This window comes from Nerophis ophidion, linkage group LG01, assembly GCF_033978795.1.
Source record: "Nerophis ophidion isolate RoL-2023_Sa linkage group LG01, RoL_Noph_v1.0, whole genome shotgun sequence".
NCBI lineage: Eukaryota > Metazoa > Chordata > Actinopteri > Syngnathiformes > Syngnathidae > Nerophis > Nerophis ophidion.
Genome location: NC_084611.1, coordinates 3,105,900 through 3,129,354, shown reverse-complemented (window position 1 = coordinate 3,129,354; position 23,455 = coordinate 3,105,900). Strand labels below are relative to the sequence as shown.

At 44.9% G+C, this 23,455-nt stretch overlaps 1 protein-coding gene and 1 long non-coding RNA gene across 3 annotated transcripts in view; one reads left to right on the top strand and one right to left on the bottom strand.

The window, feature by feature from the left end:
• The first annotated feature begins 637 nt into the window (after positions 1–637).
• On the top strand, positions 638–23,084 carry LOC133548987 (uncharacterized). The gene is made up of 3 exons (XR_009806016.1): positions 638–769; positions 865–1,996; positions 21,619–23,084. It is a non-coding gene; the product is annotated as an uncharacterized LOC133548987 (long non-coding RNA).
• Positions 1,884–23,455, bottom strand: part of ntng2a (netrin g2a) — a 30,814-nt gene continuing 9,242 nt past the window's right edge. The window contains exons 5-14 of one of the 2 annotated variants that reach the window (XM_061893907.1): positions 15,727–15,965; positions 15,475–15,647; positions 15,378–15,404; positions 5,188–7,401; positions 5,027–5,095; positions 4,862–4,936; positions 2,752–2,919; positions 2,536–2,679; positions 2,383–2,469; positions 1,884–2,320 (exon numbers count right to left, since the gene is read on the bottom strand). In XM_061893907.1, coding sequence (XP_061749891.1) covers positions 2,190–2,320; positions 2,383–2,469; positions 2,536–2,679; positions 2,752–2,919; positions 4,862–4,936; positions 5,027–5,095; positions 5,188–7,401; positions 15,378–15,404; positions 15,475–15,647; positions 15,727–15,965 — 3,327 coding nt within the window. In that variant the 3' untranslated portion in view covers positions 1,884–2,189. The remainder of the gene's footprint in view (positions 2,321–2,382; positions 2,470–2,535; positions 2,680–2,751; positions 2,920–4,861; positions 4,937–5,026; positions 5,096–5,187; positions 7,402–15,377; positions 15,405–15,474; positions 15,648–15,726; positions 15,966–23,455) is intronic. The other variant, XM_061893916.1, reaches the window with a different exon arrangement.

The window sequence follows — 23,455 nt, the reverse complement described above, 5'->3', positions numbered from 1 at the left end:
ACAAACAAAACCAGGAAGTGCAAAACGTGACTGAATGTCCAAAATGAAAACCAAACATGGTCCATAGGTGTGACAAGTTCAAGACTTACTTATTTGAAAACAGCACTGCACATCATAATGGTGGCGACACTTTTGATGTTAAAGATAAAAAAAATGATGTTGAACGTTCGGCAGGCTGGATTGAAAGTCATAACGGCCCAGGTCCGTCTTAGACACGTAATAAAGGTGTTTGTCAAATCCCCTGATAGTTTTCATGCTAAACTGCCTCGACCTTTCCTAAAAATATGCTAAAGAAAAACCACTTAAAGCCTTGTCCAATTGTTTACTGAAAAAAAAAACAATCCATGTTTAAATAACTTTTACCTGCAAATGAATAAAATCTCCAAATATCCTTGACTTCGAATAATCAGTATTGGCCTTGAAAAACTCATATCAGTCGACGTCTAGTTTGTACCGTAGCACTTTAATATTTATTTCAATGAAAAATGCGTCGCAAATCAAATCTGATATAATTTTTTCTGCCGGGCGTTGTGTCCTACGCTTCCTGAACGCACCGTACAAGTCCGGCTTCTTTTCTCCGTGTATAGAACCCTCACTGTTTTAAGAGAGCGCAGCCTTCAGGTTTCAATGTGTCCCAGAAGTGCGCCGGGACAGGCCCCTGCTCGCTCTTCCCGCATCACAGCTGCAGGCCATCATCAATCAGCGCACCTGGGTCTGATGAGGGCAGACAGCATAAAGACCAGCGGACCTGAAGATCCAGTGCCGGAACGTAAGTAAGCATCTCGTCTCTGGATTTCCTCCGCGTACTTGCTCTCTCTGTGCTCTCCCTCTGCCCTCGTCTTATGTCCTCTGTGTTCCCCGCAGTGTTTCCTCTGTTTCGATTGGACTTTGGACCGCTTCCCTCGATCCCCGACCCCCGCTTGGACACGGACGTCGTCGCCTCTCGCTTGCCCACAGACTCTTCTTTGCCTTGCCCCTCTGGTCTGTCGAAGGACTCGTCCAACACGTACACACAACAAACTCTGGTAACATCCACATTGTTAATTCCTCACATGGTCTTGCACCATTCACAAAGGGTAGCATACACACCCCAACGCAGAGTCAGTTTCAATAAACCTATTGAACTGATTCCTGCCGTAATGTCGTCTCCTTCCCCCGCCGTACGTAACACAATGTGTGCAATTTAATATCTTGATTGAGAAGACAGCAATTTGTCTGGACAAGTTTAGATTGGGGAAGGTCGTTAATGTCTCTTGTTTTCATGTTAGCATTTAAGCTAGCCAGCTGGCACCAGTCAGTCTGTGAGTTTATGAAAGGGCAGTTATCAATCACGGTTTTCCGATCATTTGCCATCTCCGGGTTGGGGAGGAGACCCTGCCCCAAGTGGAGGAGTTCAAGTACCTAGGAGTCTTGTTCACGAGTGAGGGAAGAGTGGATCGTGAGATCGACAGGCGGATCGGTGCGGCGTCTTCAGTAATGCGGACGTTGTACGGATCCGTTGTGGTGAAGAAGGAGCTGAGCCGGAAGGCAAAGCTCTCAATTTACCGCTCGATCTACGTTCCCATCCTCACCTATGGTCATGAGCTTTGGGTCATGACCGAAAGGATAAGATCACGGGTACAAGCGGCCCAAATGAGTTTGGGTCTCTCCCTTAGAGATAGGGTGAGAAGCTCTGCCATCCGGGAGGAACTCAAAGTAAAGCCGCTGCTCCTCCACATGGAGAGGAGCCAGATGAGGTGGTTCGGGCATCTGGTCAGGATGCCACCCGAACGCCTCCCTAGGGAGGTGTTTAGGGCACGTCCAACCGGTAGGAGGCCACGGGGAAGACCCAGGACACGTTGGGAAGACTATGTCTCCCGGCTGGCCTGGGAACGCCTCGGGATCCCCCGGGAAGAGCTAGACGAAGTGGCTGGGGAGAGGGAAGTCTGGGTTTCCCTGCTTAGGCTGTTGCCCCCGCGACCCGACCTCGGATAAGCGGAAGATGATGGATGGATAGGTTTTCCGATCATTTTAATTTAAAAATCATTATTGCCACTCATTCGACAACCTTGTTCCCAAAACAACGACCAAGAGACCCGTTCATATTTTATTGTTTTTGTTTTTCCTCATCACCTCTGCAGTCCACTTACGTGCCTGTAACCGTGGTTACGCAGCATCACCGGGTTACAACATCCTCACCGGCGGGCGGGTCATGAAAAGGCGAAGACCAGCAGGCCGAGGCTCAGCACGACGAGCCGTGAGGTCAAGGGCGAGGCGGAGCTCCCGTCGTCGCCGAGGCAAGTGTTCCTCCTCAAGCAGACGTTCTGCTCACAGTACGCACCTGCGTGCAGACACCACGTCACCACCGCGCCGTCGCTCCACCGTCATCGTGTGCGTGTTTACCTTCAAAGTCCTTGCTGCACTCGCAGCGCACAAAGTCCACGCAAGTCCCGCCGTTCTGGCAAGTCCGAGTCTCGTCGCACACGTTGACTGGGGTGGATTAGTTGGATTGATTAATTGCGACGTGAATTAGGCCCCTCCCCCTTCGGCACCTACCTGTGCATCCAACTCCGGGCCCTCTCCACGTGTACCCGGGCAGACAGGAGTCGCAGCGTCTCCCGGCGGCGCCCTCCTTGCACTGGCACGATCCCGACTGAGAGCAGTGTGGAGACGAGCTGCCACTGGCGTCGCACTCGCACTCTGACCATGACACAAATGTTAAATCCGCAAGCCCCGCCCCCTGCTTCTGAACGCCGAGTGCGTGGTACTGACCCACACACACGTTCTGGTCCTCCAGGGCCAGCGATTGGTTTCTGTAGTAACCCAGTCGACAGTACTGGCACCTGTTTCCTCGCGTGTTGTGTTTACAGCTCACGCACGTCACCACGTTCAGGAAGTCGATGAAGCTGCAGCGGTTGGAGTGTGCGTTACACTCGCAGTCTGACACACACACACACACACACACACACACACACACAAGGCATTAGCAACGACGCTAACACGTTTGGTAAAAACGTTTACCGTATTTCCTCGAATTGCCGCCAGGGCGCTAATTATTTTAAAACCTCTTCTCACTTCGGCACTTACCAAAGGCATGCAGTAAAAAAATTGAGTGTGATGTAAGGATACCATCATGAAAAGCACATTTAATAATTTAAAAAAAAACAACGTTATTATGGTCTTACGGGCTTTCACGGTGGCAGAGGGGTTAGTGCGTCTGCCTCACAATACGAAGGTCCTGCAGTCCTGGGTTCAAATCCAGGCTCGGGATCTTTCTGTGTGGAGTTTGCATGTTCTCCCCGTGAATGCGTGGGTTCCCTCCGGGTACTCCGGCTTCCTCCCACCTCCAAAGACATGCACCTGGGGATAGGCCCCTCCCACTTCCAAAGACATGCACCTGGGGATAGGCCCCTCCCACTCCCAAAGACATGCACCTGGGGATAGGTTGATTGGCAACACTAAATTGGCCCTAGAGTGTGAATGTTGTCTGTCTATCTGTGTTGGCCCTGCGATGAGGTGGCGACTTGTCCAGGGTGTACCCTGCCTTCCGCCCGATTGTAGCTGAGATAGGCGCCAGCGCCCCCCGCGACCCCGAAAGCGAATAAGCGGTAGAAAATGGATGGATGGATGGATTATGGTCTTACCTTTACTTATAAATGAAGTCCATGCCAGCTCCTTCTAATCAAAAGCATTGGTTACTTGTTTATAAAAGTCTTCCTTATCTTTCTTCAGTTTTAAAAGTCTCTCCGTCTCGATGGAGATCTTCCTTTGTTACCTCCTGCTTCCATTGAAAGTCCAGTTTAGAAAACTGCTATCAGTTAGCTCGGCTCCTCACGTGCGGGCGACGACAGAATTATCCTCGGACAACTCCCCCTCCCTTTCTGCTCCGTGGGTGATCTCTTTATCCCACCTCTTCCACCATGAAGTGTTATTGTATAAATAATACACTGGGTATTTAGGACTGGAACATGCTTTATTTCAGCCCGGTTGTTTACATAGCCAACATAGGAGTAGTGGTGTTACATCCTAAAGGGTCCGTCGTGCACCACTCCCCCCCTTCCCCCGCGTCAAATCCGTTCCCAGCACATATCACGTCACTCGTTGTCACTTCTTCTGCAGCCGAGTAGTCACAAGAAAGATCACTAGCGCCCTCTACCACCAGGAGGCGGTAGTCATTTAATGACTCATATTTGACACACGCAGCTACGGTATATTAATAAAACATAGCTGCTTACTGTTTTTTTTTTTAGCATACTTGTATTCAATAGCTTGGACCTTAAATCCTACTGAACAGCTCTTAATCTTCTTCCCTTTACGCGATTTCAAATGATTGAATTCAGCCTCCTCCATTTTGAAAATATTGACAGGGGAAGTGTCACTTGTGACGTCACGAGTTTGACCCGGCGGTAATTCAAGGCAGGCGGCAATTCAAGGAAATACGGTAGCCTTAATATAATGCTAACACAGCTGACGTGACGGTAACATGCTAACATTCAGGTTTGAATGCTAAAAATACAGTAAAACACATGGTATAGAATGTGTCATAGCATGCTAACGTAATAACACAATGCTAACAGAGTGGTAAGAACTGTAATAATATTAGAATACTAATAGTACTAAAGTTAAATAAATTGCTAACAATGGTATAGTAATAAACATAGTATTTAAATATAACATGGTTGTGCCACGTGAAGATAATGGTAATAACACAGTAATAACATGATAATACACACCTCTAACTTATTAACCATCCTGATTAGTTGACAGTCAGTAAGGTGGAACCACTACACAACTATGGACCTTGTCATGGCATCCTTCTAGAGGGTCAGAACCACTGGGAGGGGTCTAATTGTTGAAGGGTAGGGGGTGGTGACAGTCTTACCCTGGAAGGTGACATAGGCAATTTTGGACAGTTGACTGGTCTTTGGTCCTCCCGGAATCAGAATCTTTTGGGTCGCTTGAGACGCAAAACAAGATGGTAACCATGGCTATGTGTCAGCAGGACTGCTATTTCTACAACTCATGCTAATGCTAGGTTTTGTGTTACCTTTTTTCTCATATTCTTTTTCACCTTTCTCTTTTTTCTTTGAAGCTCCTTTGCGTTTGGACTCGGCAGCTGTTAAAAGAATGAATCCAGTCTGTCCACTCATCGCGACGACATTTCATGGTATGTCTCAGGAAAACAACTTTACGTAAATAATTTGTCACCTTTTTTGTCTGTTTGCTCCTCTGTCCTCCGTTTGTCTTTGTCTTCTTCCTTCTTTTGAGCTGGTGAAGGATCTAATTTTGGTTTGTTGATTGTTGGAAGAGAATCAAGGCTTGAACCTAGCTCTTCTTTCTTCTGACCTGGTGAAGAATCTAAACTTGGTTGATTGACTGTTGGAGGAGAATCAGGGCTTGAACCTAGCTCTTCTTTCTTCTGACCTGGTGAAGAATCTAATCTTTGTTCAGTCACAGTAGGGGTAGAATCTGGGCTTGAATCCAGCTCTTCTTTCTTCTGACCTGGTGAAGAATCTAATCTTGGTTCAATGACAATTGGAGGAGAATCAGGGCTGGGACCCAACTCAGGAGCTTCAGGATTTATTTCCAAAGAGTCTGGGCCAGGCAACCCAGTTCTTCCCTTATCTGTTTGACTTATCTCTCCTTCTGCTAAGTCTGAATCCAAGCTACTGTCAACTGATTTAGAAGCAGGATCTGGATTTGAATCCTCTGTTCCAGGAGGTGTATCAGGGCCAGTCAAATCCAGTTCCTCTGGAAAAGGGAAGGTGAAGTCGACTGGAGCCAGGTCACCAGCCGGCTCAGACCAATTTGGACCAACCTGTGCAACTTCTCCAAATTTAAAAGCAGATATGTTCATAGGTACATCAGGAACTTGGGGGAGCACTTCAAGAGGATATACTTCAGATGGGAGTCTAGCAGAAGGAGATACTTTGGAAGGGGAATTTTCTTCAGGAGATCTGTCAACAGCAATTTCATCACGAGTATCTCCTTCAAGTGGAGTTTCATCTTCACTAGGAGGTTGCATGGTGGTAGGTCTTTCAGGTGGACCATTTATCTTGGTGGACTGAGTATCAGGGGTGACATCAAGGGAGGCTAAATCAGGCGTTGGTAACTTAAGAAGTGTTTCATTGGTGGAAGGTACATCAGCAGGTCCACCAGGAGAAGGAGCAACAGCAGAAGGTACATTAGCAAGAGAAACATCAGTAGCTTCAATGGGGAGTAGGTCATCAGGAAGATATCCATCAGGAGAAGGTCCGTTAAAAGTTGGAACATCAAAAGTAGGTGGAGCATTTCCATCAGGAGAAGATAATTCAGTAGTTGCAATATCTCCAGAGAGGACCATGTTGTCAGACTTTGTTACTTCCCATGCCGATGTCGTGACTGGTGGAGCTCCACTAGAACGTAGAACTGTACGTACGATGCTGGATGTACCAGTCTCTGGAGGGACAAAGTCTGTGCTTTGCGGTGACAAGTTGGAGTTAGGGGAAGTCACTTGGTCAGAAATGACCTCAGAGTCAGTACTGCTCTTTGGACTGGTGTTGCTGTTTGTGGTACCGGAGGTACCGATCGTGGTCCTTAGAGCCAGGGTTTCTGCTAGAATAGAAAATGGATTGTCTGTCCTCGGTCCTGCGACACTGCCAAGGTCAAAAAGCCTATCAAGACCTGGGGTGCTAACTGTACTACTGACAGCACTAATGACAGGAGGCGCGGCCCCTGTTGTCCAAGAAACAACGTCACCAGAAACTTCCAAAGTAGTCGCTGACTTTGAAGTATCAGAGTCCTCAACAATGGTAGTCTGCAAGCTAGAGCTAGAAGACTGTGTTGTAGTACTTCCCTCCTTTGTCACCATAGTGCTAGCGTCAGTTGAAGAAGTGTCAATAATAGAACTGTAAGCATTTGAAGTAGAATCAGCTGTAGTCCAGCTAGAAAACTTGTCACTAGTAGAAGGCATCAAAGGATCAGTAGTGTCCTTGTTGGTAACAGTAGAAGTCTTTAAAGTGTCAGTTGTGTCCTTAACAGTAATGGTAGAAGTCATCAAAATATTAGTAGCGTCCGTAGGGATACTAGAAGAAGTCTTTAAAATATCAGTAGTGTATATCTTGGTAATAATGGAAGTCATCAAAGTATCAGTAGTGTCCGTAGCAGTAATAGTAGAAGTCATTGAAGTATCAATAGTGTCCTCAGCAGTAACAGTAGTAGAAGCAGTGTCAGTGGTAGAAGTAGTCCAAGTATCAGTCATGTCGACAGTAACAATAGTAGAAGCAGTGTCAGTGGTAGAAGTAGTCCAAGTATCAGTCATGTCGACAGTGTCAGTGGTAGAAGTAGTCCAAGTATCAGTCATGTCGACAGTAACAATAGTAGAAGCGTCAGTGATTCCACGCGATGAAGCAGAAGTTCTATCAGAGTTTGAGTCATCAGCCGCTGTCAGAGAAGAACATGTGCGTCTTTTTAGTCAATTTGTCTTTTCTGCAAAATGCACAAATAGAACACACAAAAAACAAGATAAAATACACACAATTCCAAACAGAAAAGTTAAACTAGATGTTTTTTTCCGTACGATAAACACTGAGAATTCATGTTGGGTTTTCAACAAGAAACTAAAGCTTTTTGCAGAAGTACAAGCTCAAGTTGAAACCTGTCTTTGCTAAAACTCACCACCACATTAAACACTTCACCAAAGCTCCTTCACAACCTCTCGCATGACCTGGAACATATTTTAGAACCTCCTACATTAACCTGAAACGTCTTTTAGAACCTTTAACATCCTTTGGAATCTCATATAAAATCTTATAAACTATTGAAACCATCCATTTCAACATCTTACATGAACTGAGGTATCATTTTAAAACACATATGTGACCTGGAACACTTAGAACCGCATTCATGACCTGGTAACTTCCTTTAAAACCTCATGCATGACCATGAACATCCTTTGGGACCTCATGCATGACCTAGAACATATTTTCAAACCTCCTACATTAACCTGAAACTTCTTTTAGAACCTTTAACATCCTTTGGAATCTCATATAAAATCTATTGAGACCATCCATTTCGACATTTTACATGAACTGAGGTATCATTTTAAAACACATATGTGACCTGGAACACTTAGAACCGCATTCATGACCTGGTAACTTCCTTTAGAACCTCATGCATGACTGTGAACATCCCTTAGGACCTCATGCATGACTGTGAACATCCTTTAGAACCTCATACACAACCACATACATGAATGGGAACATCCTTTTGAACCACATACAAGACGTGGGACCTCCTTTAGAACCACATACAGGAACTGAAGCAACCATTTAGAATCTAATACATGACCTGGGACCTCCTTTAGAACCACATACAGGAACTGAAGCAACCATTTAGAATCTAATACATGACCTGGGACCTCCTTTAGAACCATATACACAACCACATACAGGAACTGAAGAAATCATTTAGAACCTAATACATGATCTGGAACCTCCTTTAGAACATCTTATAAAACCTATCAAATTATCAAGACCATACATTTGAACCTGGAATATAATTTTGAATCATATACGTGACCTAGAACACTTAGAACATTGTGCATGATCTGGTAACATCCTTTAGAACATAATGAATGACAGTAAACATCCTTTAGATCTTCATACACGACCACATACATGACTGGGAACAACCCTTCAGAACCTAATACACGACCTGGAAGATCCCTTAGAACCTCATTTATAACCACATATTGAACAACCCTTTATAACCTTACACATGAACTGGAATCTCAATCAGAACCACATACATGACTGTGGACATCCTTCAGAACCTTCAAAACTATCCCATACATGACCTAGTACAACTCTTTAGAGCCTAATACATGATCTGCAACCTTCTTTAGAACTCTGCATATGACCTGAAACATGCTTTAGAACTCCACCAATGACCTGGAATGTCCTTTAGAGCCCCACACATGACCTGGAACGTTCTTAGAAGGCCCACACATGACCTAGAACCACCTTAAGAATCTCATACACAACCACATACATGACATGGAACCTCCTTTAGAATGTCACATATGACCTGGAACATCCTTAGAACCTTATACATGATCTGGAATAGGGATGTCAAAACACTTTTAACTTAACAAAAATGTCTGTTTTATAAATGAATGCATAATTATATATATATATATATATATATATATATATATTGCTAAAAGTATTTGGCCACCCATCCAAATGATCAGAATCAGGTGTCCTAATCAGCTCAGTGTTTTCCAGTTTGGAACTGTCATGGGATGCCACCTGTGCAACAAATCCAGTCGTGAAATTTCCTCGCTCCTAAATATTCCAAAATAAACATTTGGCTTTATTTTGGAAGAGTTTGGGAACAACAGCAACTCAGACACCAAGTGGTAGGCCACGTAAACTGACAGAGAGGGGTAAAACTCCACATATGACCTGGAACTCCCTTTAGAAACTCCTACACAACCTGGAACATCCTTTAAAACTCCACATATGACCTGGAACTCCCTTTAGAACCTCCTACACAACCTGGAACATCCTTTAAAACTCCACATATGACCTGGAACTCCCTTTAGAACCTCCTACACAACCTGGAACATCCTTTAAAACTCCACATATGACCTTGAACTCCCTTTTAAAACCTCCTACACAACCTGGAACATCCTTTAAAACTCCACATATGACCTGGAACTCCCTTTAGAACCTCCTACACAACCTGGAACATCCTTTAAAACTCCACATATGACCTGGAACTCCCTTTAGAACCTCCTACACAACCTGGAACATCCTTTAAAACTCCACATATGACCTTGAACTCCCTTCAGAAACTCCTACACAACCTGGAACATCCTTTAAAACTCCACATATGACCTGGAACTCCCTTTAGAAACTCCTACACAACCTGGAACATCCTTTAAAACTCCACATATGACCTGGAACTCCCTTTAGAACCTCCTACACAACCTGGAACATCCTTTAAAACTCCACATATGACCTTGAACTCCCTTCAGAAACTCCTACACAACCTGGAACGTCCTTTAAAACTCCACATATGACCTGGAACTCCCTTTAGAATCTCCTACACAACCTGGAACATCCTTTAAAACTCCACATATGACCTGGAACTCCCTTTAGAAACTCCTACACAACCTGGAACATCCTTTAAAACTCCACATATGACCTGGAACTCCCTTTAGAAACTCCTACACAACCTGGAACATCCTTTAAAACTCCACATATGACCTTGAACTCCCTTCAGAAACTCCTACACAACCTGGAACGTCCTTTAAAACTCCACATATGACCTGGAACTCCCTTTAGAAACTCCTACACAACCTGGAACATCCTTTAAAACTCCACATATGACCTGGAACTCCCTTTAGAAACTCCTACACAACCTGGAACATCCTTTAAAACTCCACATATGACCTGGAACTCCCTTTAGAACCTCCTACACAACCTGGAACATCCTTTAAAACTCCACATATGACCTGGAACTCCCTTTAGAACCTCCTACACAACCTGGAACATCCTTTAAAACTCCACATATGACCTGGAACTCCCTTCAGAACCTCCTACACAACCTGGAACATCCTTACAAACTCCACATATGACCTGGAACTCCCTTTAGAACCTACTACACAACCTGGAACGTCCTTTAAAACTCCACATATGACCTGGAACTCCCTGTAGAACCTCCTACATACCTGGAATGTCCTTTAAAACTCCACATATTACCTGGAACTCCCTTTAGAACCTCCTACATAACCTGGAACATCCTTTAAAACTCCACATATGACCTGGAACTCCCTTTAAAACCTCCTACACAACTTGGAACATCCCTTAAAACTCCACATATGACCTGGAACTCCCTTTAAAACCTCCTACACAACTTGGAACATCCCTTAAAGCTCCACATATGACCTGGAACTCCCTTTAGAACCTCCTACACAACATGGAACATCCTTTAAAACTCCACATATGACCTGGAACTCCCTTTAGAACCTCCTACACAACCTGGAACATCCTTTAAAACTCCACATATGACCTGGAACTCCCTTTAGAACCTCCTACACAACCTGGAACGTCCTTTAAAACACCACATATGACCTTGAACTCCCTTCAGAAACTCCTACACAACCTGGAACATCCTTTAAAACTCCACATATGACCTGGAACTCCCTTTAGAAACTCCTACACAACCTGGAACATCCTTTAAAACTCCACATATGACCTGGAACTCCCTTTAGAACCTCCTACACAACCTGGAACATCCTTTAAAACTCCACATATGACCTGGAACTCCCTTTAGAACCTCCTACACAACCTGGAACATCCTTTAAAACTCCACATATGACCTTGAACTCCCTTTTAAAACCTCCTACACAACCTGGAACATCCTTTAAAACTCCACATATGACCTGGAACTCCCTTTAGAACCTCCTACACAACCTGGAACATCCTTTAAAACTCCACATATGACCTGGAACTCCCTTTAGAACCTCCTACACAACCTGGAACATCCTTTAAAACTCCACATATGACCTTGAACTCCCTTCAGAAACTCCTACACAACCTGGAACATCCTTTAAAACTCCACATATGACCTGGAACTCCCTTTAGAAACTCCTACACAACCTGGAACATCCTTTAAAACTCCACATATGACCTGGAACTCCCTTTAGAACCTCCTACACAACCTGGAACATCCTTTAAAACTCCACATATGACCTTGAACTCCCTTCAGAAACTCCTACACAACCTGGAACGTCCTTTAAAACTCCACATATGACCTGGAACTCCCTTTAGAATCTCCTACACAACCTGGAACATCCTTTAAAACTCCACATATGACCTGGAACTCCCTTTAGAAACTCCTACACAACCTGGAACATCCTTTAAAACTCCACATATGACCTGGAACTCCCTTTAGAAACTCCTACACAACCTGGAACATCCTTTAAAACTCCACATATGACCTTGAACTCCCTTCAGAAACTCCTACACAACCTGGAACGTCCTTTAAAACTCCACATATGACCTGGAACTCCCTTTAGAAACTCCTACACAACCTGGAACATCCTTTAAAACTCCACATATGACCTGGAACTCCCTTTAGAAACTCCTACACAACCTGGAACATCCTTTAAAACTCCACATATGACCTGGAACTCCCTTTAGAACCTCCTACACAACCTGGAACATCCTTTAAAACTCCACATATGACCTGGAACTCCCTTTAGAACCTCCTACACAACCTGGAACATCCTTTAAAACTCCACATATGACCTGGAACTCCCTTCAGAACCTCCTACACAACCTGGAACATCCTTACAAACTCCACATATGACCTGGAACTCCCTTTAGAACCTACTACACAACCTGGAACGTCCTTTAAAACTCCACATATGACCTGGAACTCCCTGTAGAACCTCCTACATACCTGGAATGTCCTTTAAAACTCCACATATTACCTGGAACTCCCTTTAGAACCTCCTACATAACCTGGAACATCCTTTAAAACTCCACATATGACCTGGAACTCCCTTTAAAACCTCCTACACAACTTGGAACATCCCTTAAAACTCCACATATGACCTGGAACTCCCTTTAAAACCTCCTACACAACTTGGAACATCCCTTAAAGCTCCACATATGACCTGGAACTCCCTTTAGAACCTCCTACACAACATGGAACATCCTTTAAAACTCCACATATGACCTGGAACTCCCTTTAGAACCTCCTACACAACCTGGAACATCCTTTAAAACTCCACATATGACCTGGAACTCCCTTTAGAACCTCCTACACAACCTGGAACGTCCTTTAAAACACCACATATGACCTTGAACTCCCTTCAGAAACTCCTACACAACCTGGAACATCCTTTAAAACTCCACATATGACCTGGAACTCCCTTTAGAACCTCCTACATACCTGGAACGTCCTTTAAAACTCCACATATGACCTGGAACTCCCTTTAGAACCTCCTACATAACCTGGAACATCCTTTAAAACTCCACATATGACCTGGAACTCCCTTTAGAACCTCCTACATACCTGGAACGTCCTTTAAAACTCCACATATGACCTGGAACTCCCTTTAGAACCTCCTACATAACCTGGAACATCCTTTAAAACTCCACATATGACCTGGAACTCCCTTTAAAACCTCCTACACAACTTGGAACACCCCTTTAAGCTCCACATATGACCTGGAATTCTCTTTAGAACCTCCTACACAACTTGAAACATCCCTTAAAGCTCCACATATGACCTGGAACTCCCTTTAGAACCTCCTACATACCTGGAACGTCCTTTAAAACTCCAGATATGACCTGGAACTCCCTTTAGAACCTCCTACACAACTTGGAACATCCTTTAAAACACCACATATGACCTTGAACTCCCTTCAGAAACTCCTACACAACCTGGAACATCCTTTAAAACTCCACATATGACCTGGAACTCCCTTTAGAACCTCCTACACAACCTGGAACATCCTTTAAAACACCACATATGACCTTGAACTCCCTTCAGAAACTCCTACACAACCTGGAACATCCTTTAAAACTCCACATATGACCTGGAACTCCCTTTAGAACCTCCTACACAACCTGGAACATCCTTTAAAACTCCACATATGACCTGGAACTCCCTTTAGAACCTCCTACACAACCTGGAATGTCCTTTAAAACTCCACATATGACCTTGAACTCCCTTTAGAAACTCCTACACAACCTGGAACATCCTTTAAAACTCCACATATGACCTGGAACTCCCTTTAGAACCTCCTACACAACCTGGAACATCCTTTAAAACTCCACATATGACCTGGAACTCCCTTCAGAACCTCCTACACAACCTGGAACATCCTTACAAACTCCACATATGACCTGGAACTCCCTTTAGAACCTACTACACAACCTGGGATGTCCTTTAAAACTCCACATATGACCTGGAACTGCCTTTAGAACCTCCTACACAACCTGGAACATCCTTACAAACTCCAGATATGACCTGGAACTCCCTTTAGAACCTCCTACACAACTTGGAACATCCCTTTAAAACTCCACATATGACCTGGAACTCCCTTTAGAACCTCCTACACAACCTGGAATGTCCTTTAAAACTCCACATATGACCTTGAACTCCCTTTAGAAACTCCTACACAACATGGAACATCCTTTAAAACTCCACATATGACCTGGAACTCCCTTTAGAAACTCCTACACAACCTGGAACATCCTTTAAAACTCCACATATGACCTGGAACTCCCTTTAGAACCTCCTACACAACCTGGAACATCCTTTAAAACTCCACATATGACTTGGAACTCCCTTTAGAACCTCCTACACAACTTGGAACACCTCTTAAAACTCCACCTATGACCTGGAACTCCCTTTAGAACCTCCTACACAACCTGGAACGTCCTTTAAAACTCCACATATGACCTGGAACTCCCTTTAGAACCTCCTACACAACTTGGAACACCTCTTAAAACTCCACCTATGACCTGGAACTCCCTTTAGAACCTCCTACACAACATGGAACGTCCTTTAAAACTCCACATATGACCTGGAACTGCCTTTAGAACCTCCTACACAACCTGGAACATCCTTACAAACTCCAGATATTACCTTGAACTCCCTTTAGAACCTCCTACACAACTTGGAACACCTCTTAAAACTCCACCTATGACCTGGAACTCCCTTTAGAACCTCCTACACAACCTGGAACATCCTTTAAAACTCCACATATGACCTTGAACTCCCTTTAGAACCTCCTCCATAACCTGGAACATCCTTTAAAACTCCACATATGACCTGGAATTCCCTTTAGAACCTCCTCCACAACTTGAAACATCCCTTAAAGCTCCACATATGACCTGGAACTCCCTTCAGAACCTCTTACACAACCTAGAACATCCTTTAAAACGCCACATATGACCTGGAACTCCCTTTAGAACCTCCTACACTACCTAGAACATCCTTTAAAACTCCACATATGACCTAGAACTCCAAATATTAACCATAACATATTTTACAACTTTATACATTTCTTGGAACCTCCAAAAGAACCGTGTACATGAGACCTGGGGCGTGCTTTAGAACAGCTAAATGACCCGTGGTGTCTTCTCATCACAATTGATTTGGATCATTCATTGTTCCAAATGCTTGTAGAACGTAGGACGAGATCAGACTAGAAGTCCTGTGTGTGCGTGTGTGACATCTTAGAGCAGACTAACACAGATTAAACACAGACTCACGCCACCTGTCACTGACTTAAGAGTTCTCCCTTAAAGCACTTGGCCACGCCCACTTCCAACACTATGATGAGCTCCACCCCTTCTAGAACGTACACACTCACAAATGTAAATACTTACCACTGGCTGTTGTCTGTGCCGCTTCACCTAAAAGCAAACATCAAATGTAATTTAATAGAAGAATACATATCGATCTGTTCTAAAATGTGCGACGTACAAGCGTTGGCCGTGCCCTTGGGCAAGGGCAGGAAGGTTCCGGGCCTCCAACTGCTGGGGGTGAACTCTGAATTGCAGCGCTCGCAGTCCTGTCCAGCCGTGTTGTGTTCACAGTCGCACACGAGGGTGGCGTCGCGCGGTGAACAGCTCGATGCGTGCAGGTTGCATTGGCACCTGTTGCCATGGAAACAGACAAGCATGACGGCGGGCGGGGCGGGCGGCGTGGGCGAGGCCGGTGAAGAACTCGGCTAACCTGGCGGGTACGTCGATGTTGGAGACGGCGTAGAAGTACTTGAGCAGGTTGTCCCGCTGGACGTAGGTGCCGCCGAGCGCCGGGCGGAGGAGTCGCAGGCGGATGTTGGTGAAGGTGAAAAAGTCTCTCAGACCTTTGGTGGTCTCCATGCGGGTGTACAGGGCGTCCATGTTGATCAGCTTCGGGCCCGTGAACACTTGGAAGCGAGCCCGCACCTCAAACACCACCGTCTTCTCCTCCTGGGGGTTCAAACGGACGTCAGCGCCTCGCCTCTCGCTCGCAAACACTATTAAGTGATAAGACATGCATCTGGGGATAGGCCCCTCCCACCTCCAAAGAAATGCACCTGGGGAAAGGCCCCTCCCACCTCCAAAGAAATGCACCTGGGGATAGGCCCCTCCCACCTCCAAAGACATGCACCTTGGGATAGGCCCCTCCCACCTCCAAAGACATGCACCTGGGGATAGGCCCCTCCCACCTCCAAAGACATGCACCTGGGGATAGGCCCCTCCCACCAACAAAGACACGCACCTGGGGATAGGCCCCTCCCACCTCCAAAGACACGCACCTGGAGATAGGCCCCTCCCACCTCCAAAGACATGCACCTGGGGATAAGCCCCTCCCACCTCCAAAGACATGCACCTGGGGATAGGCCCCTCCCACCTCCAAAGACATGCACCTGGAGATAGGCCCCTCCCATCTCCAAAGACATGCACCTGGAGATAGGCCCCTCCCACTTCCAAAGACATGCACATGGGGATAGGCCCCTCCCACCTCCAAAGACATGCACCTGGGGATAGGCCCCTCCCACCTCCAAAGACATGCACCTGGGGATAGGCCCCTCCCACCTCCAAAGACATGCACCTGGGGATAGGCCCCTCCCACCTCCAAGGGCATGCACCTGGGGATAGGCCCCTCCCACCTCCAAAGACATGCTCCTGGGGATACGCCCCTCCCACCTCCAAAGACATGCACCTGGGGATAGGCCCCTCCCACCAACAAAGACATGCACCTGGGGATAGGCCCCTCCCACCAACAAAGACATGCACCTGGGGATAGGCCCCTCCCACCTCCAAAGACATGCACCTGGGGATAGGCCCCTCCCACCAACAAAGACATGCACCTGGGGATAGGCCCCTCCCACCTCCAAAGACATGCACCTGGGGATAGGCCCCTCCCACCTCCAAAGACATGCACCTGGGGATAGGCCCCTCCCACCTCCAAAGACATGCACCTGGGGATAGGCCCCTCCCACCTCCAAAGACATGCACCTGGGGATAGGCCCCTCCCACCAACAAAGACATGCACCTGGAGATAGGCCCCTCCCACCTCCAAAGACATGCACCTGGGGATAGGCCCCTCCCACCAACAAAGACATGCACCTGGGGATAGGCCCCTCCCACCTCCAAAGACATGCACCTGGGGATAGGCCCCTCCCACCTCCAAAGACATGCACCTGGGGATAGGCCCCTCCCACCTCCAAAGACATGCACCTGGGGATAGGCCCCTCCCACCAACAAAGACATGCACCTGGGGATAGGCCCCTCCCACCTCCAAAGACATGCACCTGGGGATACGCCCCTCCCACCTCCAAAGACATGCACCTGGGGATAGGCCCCTCCCACCTCCAAAGACATGCACCTGGAGATAGGCCCCTCCCATCTCCAAAGACATGCACCTGGAGATAGGCCCCTCCCACCTCCAAAGACATGCACCTGGGGATAGGCCCCTCCCACCAACAAAGACATGCACCTGGGGATAGGCCCCTCCTACCTCCAAAGACATGCATCTGGGGATAGGCCCCTCCCACCTCCAAAGACATGCACCTGGGGATAGGCCCCTCCCACCTCCAAAGACATGCATCTGGGGATAGGCCCCTCCCACCTCCAAAGACATGCACCTGGGGATAGGCCCCTCCCACCTCCAAAGACATGCACCTGGGGTTGTAGCGGACATGTTCACTTGCGGCTAAAAGTCGTCTCTTTTCACCGCATAATTACGCAGTCATTTGGACATCTGAGTTGCTGAATCTTTTGCAATGTGTTCAATCAATAATGGAGACGTCAAAGAAGAATGCTGTTGGTGGGAAGCGGTGGATTGCAGCTGCCTTTAGCAACCAAAACACAGCCGGTGTTTCTTTATTTGTTGTGAAGCTTTAACACAGAGCGGTCAAGCGAACATGTTTCTCTACGTCAACCGGCAAGTTTTTGGATGGGAAAATTGTGATATTTAGTCGGCTCTTACCGGAGACTTGAGTGGATTATGCACGCTTCTCTTGCAGCTGTCAAAAAGGCATCTGTGATCTTGGCTTCTCTGAGAGACACTGGCGTTCACCGCAGCCCTTTGACTTTAAGGTATGACTTTATAATCTCACTAAAACACTATTAACACAAAGGGCAGATAAGGGATTTTCCGGAATTATCCTAGTAAATGTGTCTAATTACATCTGAAACGCTCACACTACCGTTGCCTTTTTTTTTTTTTGTGCTTCACTCTAACTTTCCTCATCCACAAATCTTTCATACTCGCTCAAATTAATGGGAAAATCGTCGCTTTCTCAATCCGAATTGCACTTGCTGCTGGTGGTCATGATTTTAAACAATGTTCAGATGTGAGGAGCTCCACAACCCGTGATGTCACGCGCACATCGTCTGCTACTTCCGGTACAGGCAAGGCTTTTTTATTAGCAACCAAAAGTTGTGAACTTTATCATCGATGTTCTCTACTAAATCCTTTCAGCAAAAATATGGTGGAATGATGAAGTATGACACATAGAATGTTTCTCTACGTCAACCAGCAAGTTTTTGGATGGGAAAATTGTGATATTAAGTCGGCTCTTACCGGAGACTTGAGTGGATTATGCACGCTTCTCTTGCAGGTGTCAAAAAGGCAGCTGTGATCTTGGCTTCACTGGCGTTCACCGCAGCCCTTTGACTTTAAGGTATGACTTTAGAATCTCGCTAAAACACTATTAACACAAAGGGCAGATAAGGGATTTTCCGGAATTATCCCAGTAAATGTGTCTAATTACATCTGAAACGCTTACACTACCGTTGGCTTTTTTTTTTTTGTGCTTTACTCTAACTTTCCTCATCCACGAATCTTTCATATTCGCTCAAATTAATGGGAAAATCGTCGCTTTCTCGGTCCAAATCGCTCTAGCTGCTGGTGGCCATGATTTGTAAAAAAATGTTCAGATGTGAGGAGCTCCACAACCCGTGACATCACGCGCACATCGTCTGCTACTTCCGGTAAAGGCAAGGCTTTTTTATTAGCGACCAAAAGTTGGGAACTTTATCGTGGATGTTCTCTACTAAATCCTTTCAGCAAAAATATGGCAATATGGTGAAATGATGAAGTATGACACATAGAATGTTTCTCTACGTCAACCAGCGAGTTTTTGGATGGGAAAATTGTGATATTAAGTCGGCTCTTACCGGAGACTTGAGTGGAATATGCACACTTCTCTTGCAGGTGTCAAAGAGGCAGCTGTGATCTTGGCTTCACTGGCGTTCACCGCAGCCCTTTGACTTTAAGGTATGACTTTATAATCTCACTAAAACACTATTAACACAAAGGGCAGATAAGGGATTTTCCGGAATTATCCTAGTAAATGTGTCTAATTACATCTGAAACGCTTACACTACCGTTGCCTTTTTTTTTGTGCTTCACTCTAACTTTCCTCATCCACAAATCTTTCATATTCGCTCAAATTAATGGGAAAATCGTCGCTTTCTCGGTCCAAATCGCTCTAGCTGCTGGTGGCCATGATTTGTAAAAAAATGTTCAGATGTGAGGAGCTCCACAACCCGTGATGTCACGCGCACATCGTCTGCTACTTCTGGTACAGGCAAGGCTTTTTTATTAGCGACCAAAAGTTGGGAACTTTATCATCGATGTTCTCTACTAAATCCTTTCAGCAAAAATATGGCAAAATGATGAAGTATGACACATAGAATGGAGCTGCTATCCCCGTTTGAATAAGACAATCTCATTTCAGTAGGCCTTTAACCATAGGGCCACTGGAGGGCCCTCCAAATATACCAATTTCGTGTTGTGGTTTGTGCAGCCCTTTGAGACACTAGTGATTTAGGGCTATATAAGTAAACATTGATTGATTGATTGAGTTTCTCAGCTGTGGGCTGCAGCAGTATTGAGTGGTAATACACTTTTCCACCACTTGGTGCAGTAATGACGATATCAAACGAAACAGAAGAAGTCTGCAGATAAAGTCAGACAAGATTATTAAGCGCAAAAATGATGACAAAAGTGCCGAAGCTGCGTTTTTATTTGCCATGAAATTTTATTGACATTTAATTTAAGAAACATTATCTATTCAGGCACAACATAAATGTATTTGCATTTACTTTTGTTAACATTTGAGCGGGCCCCTGAGGTCAAAAAGGTTAAGAAGCTACGCTCTAATTAAATACTTGTACTTGACAACATGCTTACCTTTACTATCATGGAGATCTTTAACCAACAAGAGGTGGTCAGAGACACGAGAACAAGCTTGTCCAAAGTGTCCATTTATGACCAGTTGCTATTTTTTTAACGTTAGCTTTCTAATATTAGCACGCTAGCTTCTTTGGTCATTTTACAAGTATACACTTCAAATATATTGTTACTCGACAAAAAATACCTGTTAGCATGCGAACGTTTTTTTGCTAGCTTTTTTTTTAAAGCTAATTTACACTCCAGTCATATTTTGGTTCTTGTTGCCCGCTAAAGTTAGTACTTTTAAACATTTTTTTTTTTTGGTACTTGACTTATTTTACAGCTATTTTAGCATGCTAACATTAATATGTTAGATTTTTTTTAGCTAATTTAGCTGTTATACACCTCCAGTGTCATATTTTGGTATTTTACTAATGCTAACTGTAAGCATGCTATTGTTAGCATGTTAGCACACTAGCTTTTTTAGCTTGTTATTTTACGCAATCTGGCCCGTGTGCTAACTGTTAGCATTTAAGTTCGACTTTGGCTCGTCAGCATACACACGGAATATTTACCGAAATTGCATTTTTACTTATTTAAAAAACATTTTCTAATTGTGCGCTTGTTTTGAAGGACAAAACTACCAAAATGGCCCCCACATCAGTCTGTGGCCCTCAATGGAAAGATTAAGAAGCCATGCTCTGTACTTGACAACATGCTTACCTTTACTATCATGGAGATCTTTAACCAACAAGAGGTGGTCAGAGACACGAGAACAAGCTTGTCCAAAGTGTGGCCCCGGGGCCATTTACGACCGGTTGCTATTTTTTTAATATTAGCTTTCTAATATTAGCACGCTAGCTTCTTTGGTCTTTTTACAAGTATACACTTCAAATATATTGTTACTCGACGAATAATACCTGTTAGCATGCGAACATTATTTTGCTAGCTTTTTTTTTAAGCTAATTTAGACTCCAGTCCTATTTTGGTTCTTGTTGCACGCTAAAGTTAGTACTTTTAAACATTTTTTTTGGTACTTGACTCATCTTACAGCTATTTTAGCATGCTAACATTAATGTTAGATTTTTTTTGTGCTAATTTAGCTGTTATACACCTCCAGTGTCATATTTTGGTATTTTACTAATGCTAACTGTAAGTATGCTATTGTTAGCATGTTAGCACACTAGCTTTTTTAGCTCATTCTTTTGTTATTTTACGCAATCTGGCCCGTGTGCTAACTGTTAGCATTTAAGTTCGACTTTGGCTCGTCAGCATACACACGGAATATTTACCGAAATTGCATTTTGTACTTATTTAAAAAAAAAAAGATAATTGCGCTTGTTTTGAAGGACAAAACTACCAAAGTGGCCCCCGCATCAGTCTGTGGCCCTCAATGGAAACAGCTTGGGCACTCCTACGCCAGAACTTTGCTTTGAGAAATATGCTGCTGGATAGTGCTAGCTAGCAACAGCTAACTCCACACCCGAAACAAACTTGACAATTCATCAGAAAAAGACGGACGTCATTTTGACGGCCCACGACAAATACTTTGAACGATTTTCAAAAAGTAACGCAATAATTACTGTTAGAAAAATGGTGTAAATTGTGTGTGAATTATCAAAAAACTTTCCGATCTCTTTTATTTAATTGAGTAGTTGAGAGCTGTCCTTCTTCAACCAAGCAGGGTCTTGGGGTATTCCGCTGTGTACATTGGAATGCGACGAGAGGGGTTTTCTTTTGTCCTCAAAGACCTGCCGAAGCCGAGACCAGGACGAGCCCAAGCCCGAGGCATCGTCTTTCTTTTGTCTTCAATGTGACCGAAAACAATGACTGTTTATATACTCCCCATTCCAATTTTGCTGAGACCAGGACGAGCCCGGGCCCGAGGCATCGTCTTTCTTTTGTCTTCAATGTGACCGAAAACAATGACTGTTTATATACTCCCCATTCCTGTTTTGCCGAAGCTGAAACCAGGACGAGCCCAAGCCCGAGGCATCGTCTTTCTTTTGTCTTCAATGTGACCGAAAACAATGACTGTTTATATACTCCCCATTCCAATTTTGCTGAGACCAGGACGAGCCCGGGCCCGAGGCATTGTCTTCTTTTGTCTTCAATGTGACCGAAAACAATGACTGTTTATATATCCCCATTCCTGTTTTGCCGAAGCTGAAACCAGGACGAGCCCAAGCCCGAGGCATCGTCTTTCTTTTGTCTTCAATGTGACCGAAAACAATGACTGTTTATATACTCCCCATTCCTGTTTTGCCGAAGCTGAAACCAGGACGAGCCCAAGCCCGAGGCATCGTCTTTCTTTTGTCTTCAATGTGACCGAAAACAATGACTGTTTATATACTCCCCATTCCTGTTTTGCCGAAGCTGAAACCAGGACGAGCCCAAGCCCGAGGCATCGTCTTTCTTTTGTCTTCAATGTGACCGAAAACAATGACTGTTTATATACTCCCCATTCCTGTTTTGCCGAAGCTGAAACCAGGACGAGCCCAAGCCCGAGGCATCGTCTTTCTTTTGTCTTCAATGTGACCGAAAACAATGACTGTTTATATACTCCCCATTCCTGTTTTGCCGAAGCTGAAACCAGGACGAGCCCAAGCCCGAGGCATCGTCTTCTTTTGTCTTCAATGTGACCGAAAACAATGACTGTTTATATACTCCCCATTCCTGTTTTGCCGAAGCTGAAACCAGGACGAGCCCAAGCCCGAGGCATCGTCTTCTTTTGTCTTCAATTTGACCGACAACAGTGACTGTGTGTATGCTCCCCATTCCTGTTTTGACATGTGTCGTTGCCTAAACATTGAATATCTAAATAAAAGAGGAGACGAAAACCTTTTGGTCAGAGCTTGGTGCAGGAACTGTGCAAGGTGTACAGAGGCCATGTCTCTCCTCAGATCGGAGTCCAAATTTAAGTCTGTCTCTGTTTGATTCTTTGCCTTTTTGTCTTGTTGAATAGATGTCAACAGTGTTTGAACCTGACAATTACTTTCCCCGGTAACTAATTATATTTGGTAAACAGTAGTTCTGTTGGTAAGTCAGAGCTTGGTGCAGGAAATGTGCAAGGTGTACAGAGGCCATGTCTCTCCTCAGATCTGAGTCCAAATTTAAGTCTGTCTCTGTTTGATTCTTTGCCTTTTTGTCTTGTGTAATAGAAGTCAACAGTGTTGGAACCTGACAATTACTTTCCCCGGTAACTAATTACATTTGGTAAACAGTAATTCAATTACTTTTTGGGAAAAGTAATCATGATTAATTACTTTTTAAAGAAACCTGGACTTAATCA